Source organism: Lissotriton vulgaris, chromosome 7 (genome assembly GCF_964263255.1).
Source record: "Lissotriton vulgaris chromosome 7, aLisVul1.2, whole genome shotgun sequence".
Lineage (NCBI taxonomy): Eukaryota > Metazoa > Chordata > Amphibia > Caudata > Salamandridae > Lissotriton > Lissotriton vulgaris.
In genome coordinates, this window is record NC_141695.1 from 1,015,382,950 (window position 1) to 1,015,397,420 (window position 14,471).

At 41.3% G+C, this 14,471-nt stretch overlaps 1 protein-coding gene across 4 annotated transcripts in view; it reads left to right on the forward strand.

The window, feature by feature from the left end:
* Nucleotides 1-14,471, forward strand: part of GABRP (gamma-aminobutyric acid type A receptor subunit pi) — a 112,659-nt gene that overhangs the window by 79,376 nt on the left and 18,812 nt on the right. For all 4 annotated transcript variants that reach the window (XM_086931433.1, XM_086931432.1, XM_086931431.1 and 1 more), the window contains exons 6-7: nt 5,867-5,949; nt 9,449-9,586. In XM_086931433.1, coding sequence (XP_086787559.1) covers nt 5,867-5,949; nt 9,449-9,586 — 221 coding nt within the window. The remainder of the gene's footprint in view (nt 1-5,866; nt 5,950-9,448; nt 9,587-14,471) is intronic.

The following is a 14,471-nucleotide window of genomic DNA, read 5'->3' on the forward strand; positions in this document are numbered from 1 at the left end:
AACTATAAAATTACCCTTATCACACTTTACCACTACTCATCCCTAAACCCTAAAACTACCTTTACTATGCCTAAACCCTAAAAATAACCTTACCACTCTTTACCATTAACCACCACTAAACTCTAAAATGGCCCTTACCAACCTTTGCCACTACCCACACCTAAACCCTAAAATTACCCTTACCACTGTTTACCACAAACCATACTTAATCCCTAAAATTACCCTTTATAGCCCTAAACCCTAAAATTGTCTTACCACCCTTTACCACTACCCACCACTAAACCGTACAATTACCCTTACCACCCTTTACCACTACCCATCCCATAACCCTAAAACTCCCCTTACTACTTACTCCTAAACCCTCAAATTAACCTTACAACGCTTTACCATTACTCACCACTAAACCCTCAAATTACTCTCACCATCACCCTTTACCATTACCCACCCCTAAACCCTAAAGTTACTCTTACCACCCCTAAACCCTAAAGGTACCCTTACCACTCCTTACCACTAACCATCCCTAAACAATGAAATTCCCCTTTCCAGCACTAAACCTCAAAATTAATTTTACCACACTTTACCATTACCCACCCCTAATCCCGAAATTTACCCTTACCACACTTCACCATTACCCACCCCTAAACCATATATATGTGTGCATATTTATATATATATAGACACACATATATACTTACCTTATCTGTACTTACCATGCATGTTAAAGGCACAAAAACATACCTGTGTGGTAAAGACAGCATTGTAAAGGCTATTTTCCTCCGTGAAGCTATGTGATTTCATGGCAAGACCGGAGGCTAGTTACCCAATATAAATGTTATCAGAGTATCAATAACTCTGGACCAGCCAATATTAATAAATCCCAACGAACTGCTTCCAACTTGTGTGGTCAGTCAGTGATGTAGTATTATAAGTGGTGTTATGTTATTGATTGAAATATTTGACTCAACATATGCTGCTAGATTTCATCGCTATTGAGGCCTACCACTGCCTGCACATTTCAGAGCAATTAAATATAAACTGTAATAGATTTCATGAGCTTCAGCCATGTCTCCAAGGAATTTATCAGGGCAGACACTGGGCACTGTCAAATGCCTTCAAACGCCTTCAAAGTTTAGAGTTCGCCACTGAGTAATAAAAACACAGGGTCCAACGTTAAAAATGCAGTTCATGGAAGTTTACATACTGGAATTCCTCAATGTAGGCAATTCTAAGTAATCAAGAGCCATAACGTATAGTTAATTAAGAAGATTCCGTGCATACTAAGACAAATGAGATAAGCATGCAGGTCAAGAGACTGAAACAGAATATAGCCCTATAGCCTGCAATAGCTGACTATATCAGCCATTAAACGTCCCCTCCAGTATTAAAGACCGAGCAGAAGGCGAGAGCCGGTAACAAGGTAGAGGGATGTTAATGCCAGTATAGTCCAGCTATGGGTGGCAATAAGGCTATTAGAACATTCCGCCACGAGAGGGCAGAATGTTCTAACAAATAATATAAATCCCTCACTGAGCCAGAGAGGATTGAAATCCCCTCAAGGTCCATGAGGCCTTTGTTCACAGCAACAGCTATGAACGACAATATTGGAATATTGGAGCTCCGGGATTCTAATGTCCATTAGAGTCCGGGAGCATTCCATTGTTGTCAATTAAGCTCCCCGCATTCCAATGTGCTAATGAAAGTTAGCAGCACAAATGTGGAACTTTCTATCTCTTAACAAAATTGTTTTTAGGAGTAACAATTAAAAAAATGTTTTACCTCATTTAATGAAGTAAACAAAACACTCATCCACGACGTGACGTCAAATACAGTGACAAGAATTCTAAAGTCAATTTCCTAAATCTCTAACTGTAAGCAAACAACCTATATTTGGTCATGGTTTATATAATAAAACCACAAGATTGTTAGGTTTTGCCCACTAGACAGTGCATGTGCTGTCTGTTGAGAGGCATATTGTGGCTTACCAAGACCATAGAGAGACTTAGAGCCTGCCTATTGCTTACCATTGGTTGTCTTTCATTGTCACTCTCATGTGCCTTCTTCTTATTGGTTTCCCAGGTTGTCAATCTTGTTATATACCTGAGAAGGAGCACTGCCTCTTTATAATGTATTTGAAACGCTGGCATCACTGTTTGCTTTTGAAACACATTTTTTTTTTTTGTGCAAAGCACTCCACTAAAGTGTATGTGTTTTTGAGCCATCTCTATCATGTACATCTCTCCCTCTGCACTCTGTGCTGCTGTCTGTTGCCAACTGCTTTTCCCCATTCCCTACCTATTGCACTTAGTCGTGTGCTTCTCACCATTGCTTTCCCTCTTCCGTGCACTGCAGTGTTACTTTCCCACCGCCGTCCATGTTTCTTTCGCTCCCGCCCTCCCAAAGTTGCTTTGGCGTCCCCTCCAGGCCTCATATTGATTTCACATTCCGCCGCTTGTTAATTCTCCACTCACCTGCCGCTGTGTTGCTTCCGTCCCCCCCACCTATACACTTTAAAAAATAAATGTTTTTGCAAGTTTTTAATTTCTTTTTAGTTACCAATCCAGCTCAGATTGGTAACTAAAACATGCATGCCTACCAAATGGTATGGGCATCCATGTTTTTGTTTTTAAATTTAATAAAGCTGCACAACATCACTGATGCTGTGCAGCGTGGATAAAAAGCATTGGCAAAGCCAATAGGGCACAAAGGCTTGCTAATGACGAACATAGGTGTGTTCTTCTACAGGGGAAACATTTCTTTTCACAGTGTATAGATTAATACTATGCAATTTTTAACTGAAGTAGAAAGCATGCTATTTCACAGGGAAGACATTGGCACATTTACAAAACAGCATTGGCAAAGCCAAAAGGTCTCGTTTTAATTTTCTAACATATGCAAAGAAAGGCATGCACCAACACCATTTGCATATGTTGCATGCATAAGACTGTTTATATTATTAAAGCCAGACATATTTGCTTTGCCAGCAAAGAAGAAAGTGTGGTGATGAAGTTTATTTTTCCTATGTAAAATAATCTCTCAAAAATTCTAATGGAAGTACTTTTTGAAGTTGGAATGATGCACAATATCATGAGGTAAGTGAGAAAAAAACTCATGTGGATGCAGACTCAGCCTTGGCTAAAAGACTGGCACTAAAACCTTTTGAAACTATTAAAACAATCTACCAAGCTATAACAGTTTCCACCGCCTCCTACCGGGCAGGTGTTTGGGGTATGGCAGCTGTCACTTCTCTTCAAAGCCTGGAAGATAGCTTCTTCAAAGGTTTAGCCACTCTCCCTAAGTCCTCTACAAACTATAAATGTCATTTAGAGCTTAGCGTGCCCTACCTGACTGATAGTATTAAAAAGGTGCCAATCAACTTATGGCATTCGGCATGGTGTAGGGATACAGTGAACCTTACACAGATCATAAAATAATTCTTTAGACTAGATAACTGACACAAAATAGCGTGGCTACATTATGTGGAAAAGACCCTTACTGACATCGGGTACGAGATACTGTTTGGCTTGCAAGAACATTTCTAAGTGTGACATTAAGACATCTTACTTGAAAAAGGCCGCCATTGATCGTTATGAATCGAATCATCATGAATCGAATCATCTAAAGAAATTGGCGATTTTATACCAACAATCATGGAGGGAGGTTATTCGTACTTAGGAATTGCGAATAATTCCCAACATAGATTCATTCTAATCAGATTCCAAATTAACTTAATTCCGTTGATGTTGGGCTTTCCTGCTAATGAGTGTACCTATTCTGACCTATCACCTTGCCCCTGTGGTATCATATCGAAGAAGTCTGATCTTCATATTGTTTTATTTTGCACTTTTTATAAATTGGCTCGAGCAAAGTATATTTTCCCAATTCTAAAAAGCCTTAAATTTAGAAAATCGCGAGTAGCATTATATTTTTTTAAATCTCTCCCAGACCCTTTTATATGCTGCTTAGTTGCTGCGTTTTTATGGGCCTGCATGAGCATTAGGAAGACCCTACACTTTAGTACTGTCAGATAGTGACATGGCCCTCAGGTTCAAGAGTATTTTACCTGGCCTTGCCTCTCCACACTTTTAGGTTCTGTCAAAATGCTGAAGTCTTTTTTATCTTCTATCCTTATCCTATTCACTTGATTGAATTTCTGCTTGTACTTTTAATGTTATTATTATACAAAACGAGGGAAACCCAGAAGGTATGCCATAGGGACCTTGGGCATGTTTTAGAGAACAGTTGTCCCTATTTTGGAAGGAAAAATGGACAACCACAATAATCATACGCTTAAATAGATCGTATGTCTTTCGTCCAGCCGGACAAGAATTTGTTTTTCTATAAGTTCAGTTGATTGTGATTCAGAACATTAAATGACAAGTGGGCACAGCCGAACCCACAGAACACAAGACAAACCAACAAGAAACAGAATGGCCAAAGGCAGGGTATAAGATGGGTCTGTTTGTTTGTAATCACTATGACAGACTTAAATATCCATTTTCAGACCATTGATCATTACAATATTATAAAATCATATTGCATATGGTGCTTTTAGTGTCGACGACGTTTCAATGCTATTCACAACAATATAAAGCATCATCTTCACGACAAGGGATAGTTCATTGTTGTCTTAAGCTTATTCACATAATTTGCCTAAATCGCATTACTGTATCAACATTTAAAAGGGAATAAAAGGGGGGAGAAAAATACAAAAAATAGAGATAAGTAAAACTAAACTGCTAGGCATCTGATTGGTGACTTCTGTGAGGGTGAATTGATGTGCGACACAAAGAAGGGGACATCCGCTTCAGGACTAGAGTCTAGTTGCACAGTACTCATGCGGCTTGTGCCCGAGATGTCAGTGAAGGTTGAAGGCGCAGTGGTTTAAGGTGTTAAAACGGCAATGTCAGTGAAGGTTGAAGGCGCAGTGGTTTAAGGTGAAAAAACGGTGATGGATGAAACTACAAAAATGGGGAGGAACCATTGGGATAAAGGCGTATCATAGTTGTTCATGGGATGTGAATCACAAGGGGTGGTGGCGGGCGACGCGATGCACGTGCGGTGAATTTTTAAAAAAACGATAGTGCCGTTGTATTTAAATTGTGGCTTTAATTTCTCGAAGCAAGCATTAGTATTACGTTGCTGGTGTTGATCATTATTGTATTGTATTGTATTGGTAACAATAGTTCAGTATACAACTGTTCTGTCATATCAGACCTAATAACACAACTTTTATAAGTAAGATAATGCTACTATTATTTTCAAAGGAAGGTGTACTAGTGTAGAAATATATCGAATTCATTGTCCTTGAAATAGAAAATGTTAAGTATTCTCTGGGCCACTGGAATTATGTGGCAGGAAAAGGCAAATTATGCGGCACATTTTGCGAAAATATCACTTCAACAATTTGTCATTTGTAAACTTTTTTAGGACTGCAACTCACTAGAACCAGTTTAACACGGAAACACAGTAATAAGCTACACAAAGGTGACCAGTCAAACTTTGCAAAGGTCCTTTCACTGCACAGCAAACCGTGTCACTACGTCTTTAGTAACTTCTGAACCATTTGAGCTAGAAACATTTGTTTGTTAAACTCCGCAGATTATGCAGTAGATGATAGATTTTGTGGCAAATCCATAATTATGTGAAAATCGCCAAGTCCGCACAATAGCCTAATTCCTGTGACGTTGTGTATACTTTGTCACTGTACTTATAGTGCCTTTAGCTGCTTAAGTTGCATTGCTGCTATCTAAAAAAAAAAAATGATTTAGGATGTGTCCAGTTCTGTGGTGAATGCAATACTCATTGCAAAACTCGTGTATCTTTAATTAATTTTTTGGGTAATTCTGCTCATCTATTTCTTCCAAAGAATTACAACTACTGTTTCCTGTAACATGGACCTGGCAAAATATCCCATGGACAAACAGACCTGTAAACTGCAGTTGGAAAGCTGTAAGTATGACATTCTACAGAAACGTGAAAATATTCGACCATTCTGAAGTTTTCTATTTGCTCTCAACATAATTAATCTTTTGCAAATATTGACTGTTCCTGCTTACTCTGCCTTATCGAGCGAATTGCCTTGTGTGTTTTTTGGACGAAAAAGGTAGCTAGAAAAACAGGTTTTTAAATTTGACTAACTCTGGACTGGTATAGGGAAGTTTTAATCAGTAATAAGTACCCGCGATTGTATGACCCAGTGCTTTACGAAAAAACACATTACTGTTAGGTTGTCTGTGTGGCATTAAAAGGATATCTTGATCATCATAAATAGATTCCCAAAAGTCAGGTATAAACAGTTGGAAATGTAGTCTAGTTGACTGACTGCTTATACAATGTAGCCTTATTAATTTATGGCTAATATGTCCCGACATTTCTAACTGTTGGTGTATGCCAAAGGGTTCAGACAATTCTTATAGTAAACTGTGACTTTACCAGATTCCCAAAAATCGGTGTGTGCATAAACATTTTTTCAAGCAGTGATGGAGCATACAGAAATGTTTTACACAATTTCATTTACACGTAAAAAATGTTTCATGTATTTCATGTATTTCAAAAGTGTGAATATATATTTACTCTTTCGTCCCACTTTTTATACTGACTTGCTCCTTGACAGCAGTACATCTCTGACATATAAAGGGTGATAATGTGCCTTCTAGAAATGTGTGAATTTCAAAGTAGCTACAAGTTACAGCCTTGCAAATTTGCAGGTATTTACCAGCAGCGGCTCCTGGAGGGAGTGCTGCCTGGCGGTGATGCAGGGCGGGGGAGGAGAGGGGGGGATAGTAAACTCCGGATTATGGCCGAACGGAGGTAAGTATACAAATAAATAAATAAAACTAATTTCATTGCACGCGCTGCATCGCATTTGAGGCCAAACAGGAATTTCTACCTGCTTCTATTAAAAGTTAACTCTTATTAAATGTAATAAGGTAACCCAGTGTTATCCTAAAGGGAGAAGTAGGCCTTACAGTAGTGAAAAACACATTTAGGTGTTTTTCAGTACCAGGATATGTAAAACCAAAAGACACAGGTCAAACTTTTTATATACAATGCACCGTGTCCTGGCTGTTTAGAGCCTATCCTAGTTATATGTATTGAAAAGTGAGGTTTATGCCTGGCAAACAGTTTATTTTTCCAGGTTGATTTGGCAGTTTAAAGCTTCACACAGGCTGCAATGGCAGCACTGTGACATGTTGTAAAGGGCTACTTAAGTGGGTGGCACAATAAGTACAGCAGTCCCACTAGTCCCATTCATTTTACAGGCCCTGGGTACATGTAGTACCACTTTATCAGGGACTTACATGTAAATTAAATGTGCCAATTGGGTGTAAGTCAATTTTACTTTGTGTGAAGGAGAGAGCACAAGCACTCAAGCACTGGTTAGCATTGGTAAAATACACAGAATTCTAAAAGCCAACAAAAACGGGTTCAGAAACCAGAAGGGGTGAAGGCAAAAGGTTTGGGGGTGACCCTGCAGAGAGGCAACGTTCAACAGTTTTATCAATTGTTTTGGTTCAATGGTTGCAAACTGTAAAGCCACACTTGATTAATAGGTATGCTGCAAAAATGAATCAATGTATAGATTTCTAAAGCATTGAATGCTGCGTGCAAGTGCCCAACACGTAGATTACATAGCTTCTGAATATGCTGAATGTCTCATCATAATCAACTGAAACACTACACTGTTAGGGAAAAATCTGACAACATGACTCATGCCATAACACTTACCTCCAGCAACCTAGCTCTAAATAAATCAACACATGCTTTTTCTGTTTGTCCATCCTTTCTCACTTTCAGCCTGGGACAGGTCTGTGCTGCGCTGCACCTGTAACTGGTTGCGGCAGTTACAGACCAGTAGAGTTCAGCCTAATACTACAAATTCACTTTTCCTATTGGTGATTCGGGCCTGTGCCCGCAGTGGGAACACAAGGCATTTGTGAAAGGCGTGTTAGATGATTAAAGCTACCAATATGCATTGTACTGAAGGCAGAGACCAAGCTTCTGTTTCAAAGGGGGACAAAGATTGTATACACCCAGCTGTAGAGGGAACCCCTGTGCGCCCATCACAAGGTGCACCCTCGAGAGGTGGACTGACTGTGTGCCATCTCTGTGTGATGCACAGTCGGTGCATCTCGTGCCATCTCTGCGCCCGGATATGTAATATGGAACTTGCACAAAGGCAAAGCATTCCCTAATTTGTATGGAGCTGTGCCCCCATACAAATGAGCACATGTCCCTTGGGATTGTGCGAGTGCACAATTAGCACCGGCCAATTCCTATTACAGAAGGGGCTGGAAGGACCTCTGGCCCCATCTGAAATACCAGGGTGCTTCAGGTATGCTAAAAGCAGGACCAAATGTCATTGCGCCCTATATACAATACTGCTTAGGTGTTTTTCTTTGATTAAATCATTCTGTAATAACTACTATTCATCATGAATGTGGAATTGTTCTCATCTGCTTTGCTGATTGATAACGCTTTCTGTTTCAAAACGGAAAGCCATATCACACAGGCATAAGCTACTGTATGTATGAAATGATATCCAAAATAATCAATCATTGCAGGACAGATAAAAACGACTTAACAACTGGTAAATGTCAGCATCCTCTGAAGTAGTTTATGCTTCTTTTCAGAATTCTGCCTTGAACGAGCACCATTGATGCTAAAGCCCTAACAAAAGTTAAAAGGCAGCCTGTAAATTGTATTGCCTCTTCTCCTGGGAAAGATACATTCAAGTGTTGGTGGAAATAACACTGCATAAAATATTTCACTCTTATTAACTAAGGTATTTTTTTTTACCTTGTAATAACATATTGGTGATCATTTATTACCCAGTACGAAAATCCTCATGTATGAGGGCCATGTTCGAAAATGGCAATGTTGCATGTTGATTGAACGAGCATTGAGTAAATAACATTCTTTTATGGCTACTGTACTGGGAAGTAACATTGATAAAGCTCATTTTCTAAACTGCTGGAAAATGATTAAATTTTCCGCTACTTATAATACTTTGCACAACTCATGCCGAGTGCATTTCTGTTCATATCTACTTCGGTAACATCATATTGAATGAATTCAAGATTAGATCAACGTGTTAATAATGAAAACGTGTTTTTAATATAGCGGTTCGTAGCCCGCGTCTGCATTCTCTAAGTACTGCTACCTGTATTCAATGGAAGGGCACTCAATGTTTCAACCGTCGAAGGATGGAAGGTTGAGTTGGCCTTGCTGGGATCGGTACTAGTGACATTCTAATCACGGAAGATACCAACTATGACGGTCTAACTCTTGCAAAAAATATCTCTAATGACTAATTCCCACTCCCTTTAGCCAATGACCTTTGAGACCAACGGACTCAAAGGAAAAAGTCACTTGTGAATCCACTTAACTAGAGAAAATGTCTTCAGAATCATTTTCCTTACCACTTACGCCTGTGATTCTGTCTTAGGGGGCTACACCATGGAAGACTTGGCTTACAACTGGCTGAGAGGGAACGACTCTGTGCGTGGCATGGATTCTCTCCGTCTGTCGCAGTACACAGTGGAACGGTACTACACTCTCGTCTCTACAGGGAAGTACGAAACAGGTAAACTGCGAAACACACAGATAGCAGTATTTCAAGTACCCATGTCTTCTTATTCTGACTGACCTACAACACTCAAGATTGCGCCATTCTGCCTTTCCCTCTTTTCTCCATAGCAGCTGACACCCAGCGCGCAACACCCATTGGAATCAAAGGGCTTCAGCCCCCCCGTCGTGTGTGGCAACCCGGGCTCAGACAGCTCCCGAGCACACACACAGCCTCACCCGAGCACTTCATAGGTCTTTAAAAGACCATGTGCATGTTAAAGAGGCTTTGTTGATGTTTCACCCCTTCTAAGAGCTCTGCAGCGCCACTCTACTTACTGCTTAAAGTTTCAGCTTCCCCCCGAACTTTTTTCTTAGCCCCCCCCCGAAATGTGGCTCTAGTTGCGCCTCTGGCTGACACCTGGTGAGCGACCCATCCTTCTTTGTGCAAGATTACAATTCCATAAGGCCTGTTTAATTTCCCTTCCCCTTCTCTTACAGATTGTTGTTTTACTTACTGTTGCTTGACACCATTGCTATCGCTACACTGACTATCCCGTCTTTCCTTCTCTATCGCATCAGTCACACTTAAAACACTGAATTTTAAACCCACCAGGCTGGGAGGCAGTCCTATGAACCTTGCAGTCCCTTCTGCAGTTTTTCCTTAAGTCTTTCTTCAGTTAGTCATGGAAAATAGAGAAGCAATTAGGTCTGAGCACTGAAGCAAAATGAGGTTCTCTCAATAGGCAGAGTTGAAGTGAATTTGGAGAAAATGCACAGCAACCCCCTTTTTACATTGTGGCCGATCGGTTTAGGACTTCAGAGCCTCCAGGTGAAGCTACATTGATCATCTTCCCCATCCTTTCAGCTCTCTCCACCGACATGTCCTACCAGCAAGATGCAGGCAATTCTCCATAGGAGCATGTGGAGAAGAAGGTGGTTTGATAAGAGAAGGAGGAGAGAAGCAACCCAGGCCCACTGTCAAAGAATGAAACAAATAAGTCTTATCCCCGCTCATTGTTTCAAAAGCATGTTTTCTACTCCAGATGATAAGCCCCCCTTGTTCCCCTTGGTTCAGTTAGCACTGGAGATGGACAAATGGAAAAGGGCGGTTTGGAGCCTTCTGAAACCTCTGCTTCCTGGAAGTACATTCCAGCCAGGTGTCACCAAGTGAACTAAGGGATTAATTTCATCCTTGAAAGATCAACATTAAACAAAAGGGGATCCAGGATTGAGGAGAGAATAGTGTACTCTTTATCAAACCCTAACTGGTATAACCCATAACTTTAGTTATTCGCCAAAGCTACAATCCTTGGAGCCATCTCATGATGATTTGCTGTCAATACCAGAGTCCAAAAAGGCAAAAATCACTAACCTAGAAAAGGAACTGAAGAAGGTTAGATTTGATTTGATTTGATTGTAGGATTTATATAGTGCACAAATGCCCAGGGGCATCAAGGCGCTCTTTGGAGGAGAATTTTTTTAATCTGTGTGCACCCTGAAATTGGTGAGATCAATGGTAAAATAAAGAATATCATTTAACCCACCATTAGACGGGGAACCCGGCAGGGATGCCCATTATCCCCTTACTATTTGCCCTCCCAATTGAAATAGTGGTGTGCGAGATCCAACAGAAAGGGGAGATACGAGGGTTTCAAATTACGCCGACTGATGTGGGGGAAGAAAAGATCTCGCTTTATGCAGACGATATTTTGTTATATGTTACCCACCCGGATGATACGATCCCAGCACTGTTCGAGCTCTTGGGCAGGTATGACTCCTTCTCGGGCTGTGCTATAAACTGGCATAAATCGGTCCTATATAGCCCACAGGTCAGGGAGACATGGCCTCCTCTCCCAGGGGCACTTCAGATAAGTATTCAAAGCGGGATTCAAGTATCTGGGGATCTACCTTACCACAAATAGAAACCTCTCATATCAACACAATATTCAGAGGGTCATAACGAACTTTGCAGCTGACACCCAGAGATGGAAAGCGTTCCGCCTCACGTTCCTGGGCCGAGCTGCGATTTTCAAAATGATCACCTTGCCCCGCTTTCTGTACACCCTCCAGAATGAGTATTACCCCCTCCCCAGACTGACATTCCGGGTGATAGATGCGGATTTACGTTCCCTGGTGTTTCTGGGGAAACAACCAAGGATCGCTCTGGGAACACTGCAGTGGAACCAATATAATGAAGGGATATCCCTACCTGACATTGAGGCCTATTACTGAGAGGAGCATCTGGCACCGGTGAATGACTGGATCCACGTTCCCACGAATCACCCATCCTATACGCTAGAGAAAGATACCATTGCACACCGCTCCTGCTTACATTTTCTGTATGGGGGTCAGGGTAGGAGACGCCTCCTCCCAACCACGCAAATAACACTGGAAGTCTGGGACAAGGCGACTAAGACAATGGGCAGTTTGCCTCTCTGGTTCATGGAATGGGGAAGATGGTGTGTCTACGGGGGCGTGTGGTATGTGGGTGTTTTGACACGATTGTGGCTAATTGTGATATGATGGCTGTTTTGTATTGGTTGAAAATGCAAATAAAAATTATTTTTTTTTTAAAAGAATATCATTTAAGCAGACTGACAGAGTGCCCCAATGCAGAGCAAACACCCATCTCCCACCTCTGAGATGCAATGTCAATCCCACTGGCAGAAATGATGAGCCCAAATGACATAAGAAAAGCCAGAAAACTGTGTATACATTTCTCTAGAGATGGGGGCCAATTTACGAACTTGTCACCCAGTGCACCGCAGCGAGTCACCGTGCTGCACTGTACCGCCTGACAGGGAAAGGGCAGGGATGCGCTATATTTAAGTCAATGCAGCACATTCTTGCACTTTCTCCTGTGCTGGCACACTTTTGGCAGTCTAGCGCCAACGCAGTATCCCTTCCATCATGCATTACTCTACTACGAAGGCGTTCCATGTGCATTGGGTGGGTTTCCCCACACAGCTCCCATGGTTTTTAACACCTTTCCAGATGATATGAACTTGTAAACCTGGGAATGTGCCAAAATCATATACACCTTCCCAGGGGAGGAGTAACAAGGAGAAAGATCTCTATTTCTCCTTGTTTCTTTTTTTTCTATTTGTACTGCCTTCTGCAGCAAACATATAAAGAGAAATATGCCTCCAGGATTGATTTTGTGCAGGAAGTGCCCCTTCCTTCAGAAAAGCAATCCAGTATGCAACACAGGCATCCTTGAACAATGGTGCAAGGGTGCCTACCTGGGTGCTAGGCAGCCAAAAGGGTGCATGGGAAAGGACAGGAATGCACCATATTGCCTTATATACGGTGCATTTCTGCCCTTTTACTGTCACCCAGCGCAGCGAGGTGACTTGTCACCAAATATGAGGGTGTTCCCTCACTTTGCCAATTTTGATGCTAGATCAAGTGCTGACATTTTCAGGGTGGGGAAATGACTCTAAATGTTGTATCAACTAACTTTGTGACTCATGATTTTAGAGTGGATGTCCTCTATCAGGAACAGAATAGCAAATTTTTAACTTTTAGTGGCAAAATCCTCCCTGATACTCTGGCTATTTCCACCTGTGGATTAGGACAGAATGCAGTATAATTGATTAGGTATTCATTAGAGTTAATTGTTGGTGTTACCTGACGTCTAGAAGGTTAAATAAAGCATAACGCATTTAATATCGGCTTTAGGCCTGCTATTAGTTATTCATGGGTTGACCACAGAGGTTTTGCACAGAAAGCTGAGGGAGTGTCTCTGAGGCAGTCAGAGATAACTTAGATGTGTTAAAGACATTTTCAAATGTGTGTCCTGCAAATCTCCCATTTATGTGGGAAGGAGTGGAGTCACAGCCACAGGGTGAGAACTGAACGATAGTCATGGGAGAGTTTTTGATGACAGTCATGAGGGGTCAGTAGTAGGTGCAACTGTTGCAGGGGTGGGGAAGCGATAGGTACAACAGTCAAAGGGGCAGGGGAGAAGATTAAAGGTGGTCGAGAGAGGCTTGCCAGGTCTATGGGCAGTCCTGATTTTGGGACACATCAGCCACAACACAAATTCCACCCACTTAAGATCCCATCACGGAGAAAAGAGCAGCTGTAGATGATAAATATTCATCAATGTAGTGTGAAATCAATGAGGTTTGATCAGGAGCCTCCAATGTGATGCCACTAAACCCTGAAGGTTTGGCGGCTAGGCCTTCAAGCTCTAAAGCTGAAATATTGCAAAGTCCACAATAGTGGCCTTTTCAATATTAACCCCCTTATTAAATGAAAAGTATCTCAATCAGCAATCATTATTTTGATAGGCTTTTCATCGCATTTTAGGAAGTGCTTTAGATCTGTATTAACAGCTGTCACTATGTGGGCTTCAGTGCTTTCATGGGCACAATATCTCTCGTGCCCTCTATAAAGGGAAACAAAGGCCTTGATTCCTAGTTAGGTGATACATTCTGATCCCTCCGCAAAATGGACTTGTTTTTTCCCCTCATGGTTTTTGGCAGGTGGAACCTGTTGACATTTGTTAGTGTAATATGCTGTAAAAAGGCAAAACGTTGATTTCGGTGCAATAAAGACTGAATTTGCAAATTATGCCTCACTTTAAGGACCAAAACTTGCTCCCATTGAGATACCCCGACTCAGGGCATTGATATTTACTGGGTGCAGTAAACACCTCCCCCATTGCAACATTCTTGGAATCAGTGCTTTACTAAACAGACATGAATAGTTGTGCGCCTTTGAATTGTCTCACCATACATAGACCATCTCCATATAATTCAAATAATTCAATTTGGATCAGATATGTTTCAATCATAGGCACATTACGTTGTAATAGATTGAGTGTAAGATTAGGGAGGGTCATCACCCATTGCCATGGAGCATGTGTCAAAATTATCAAATCAAGCACTCAAATG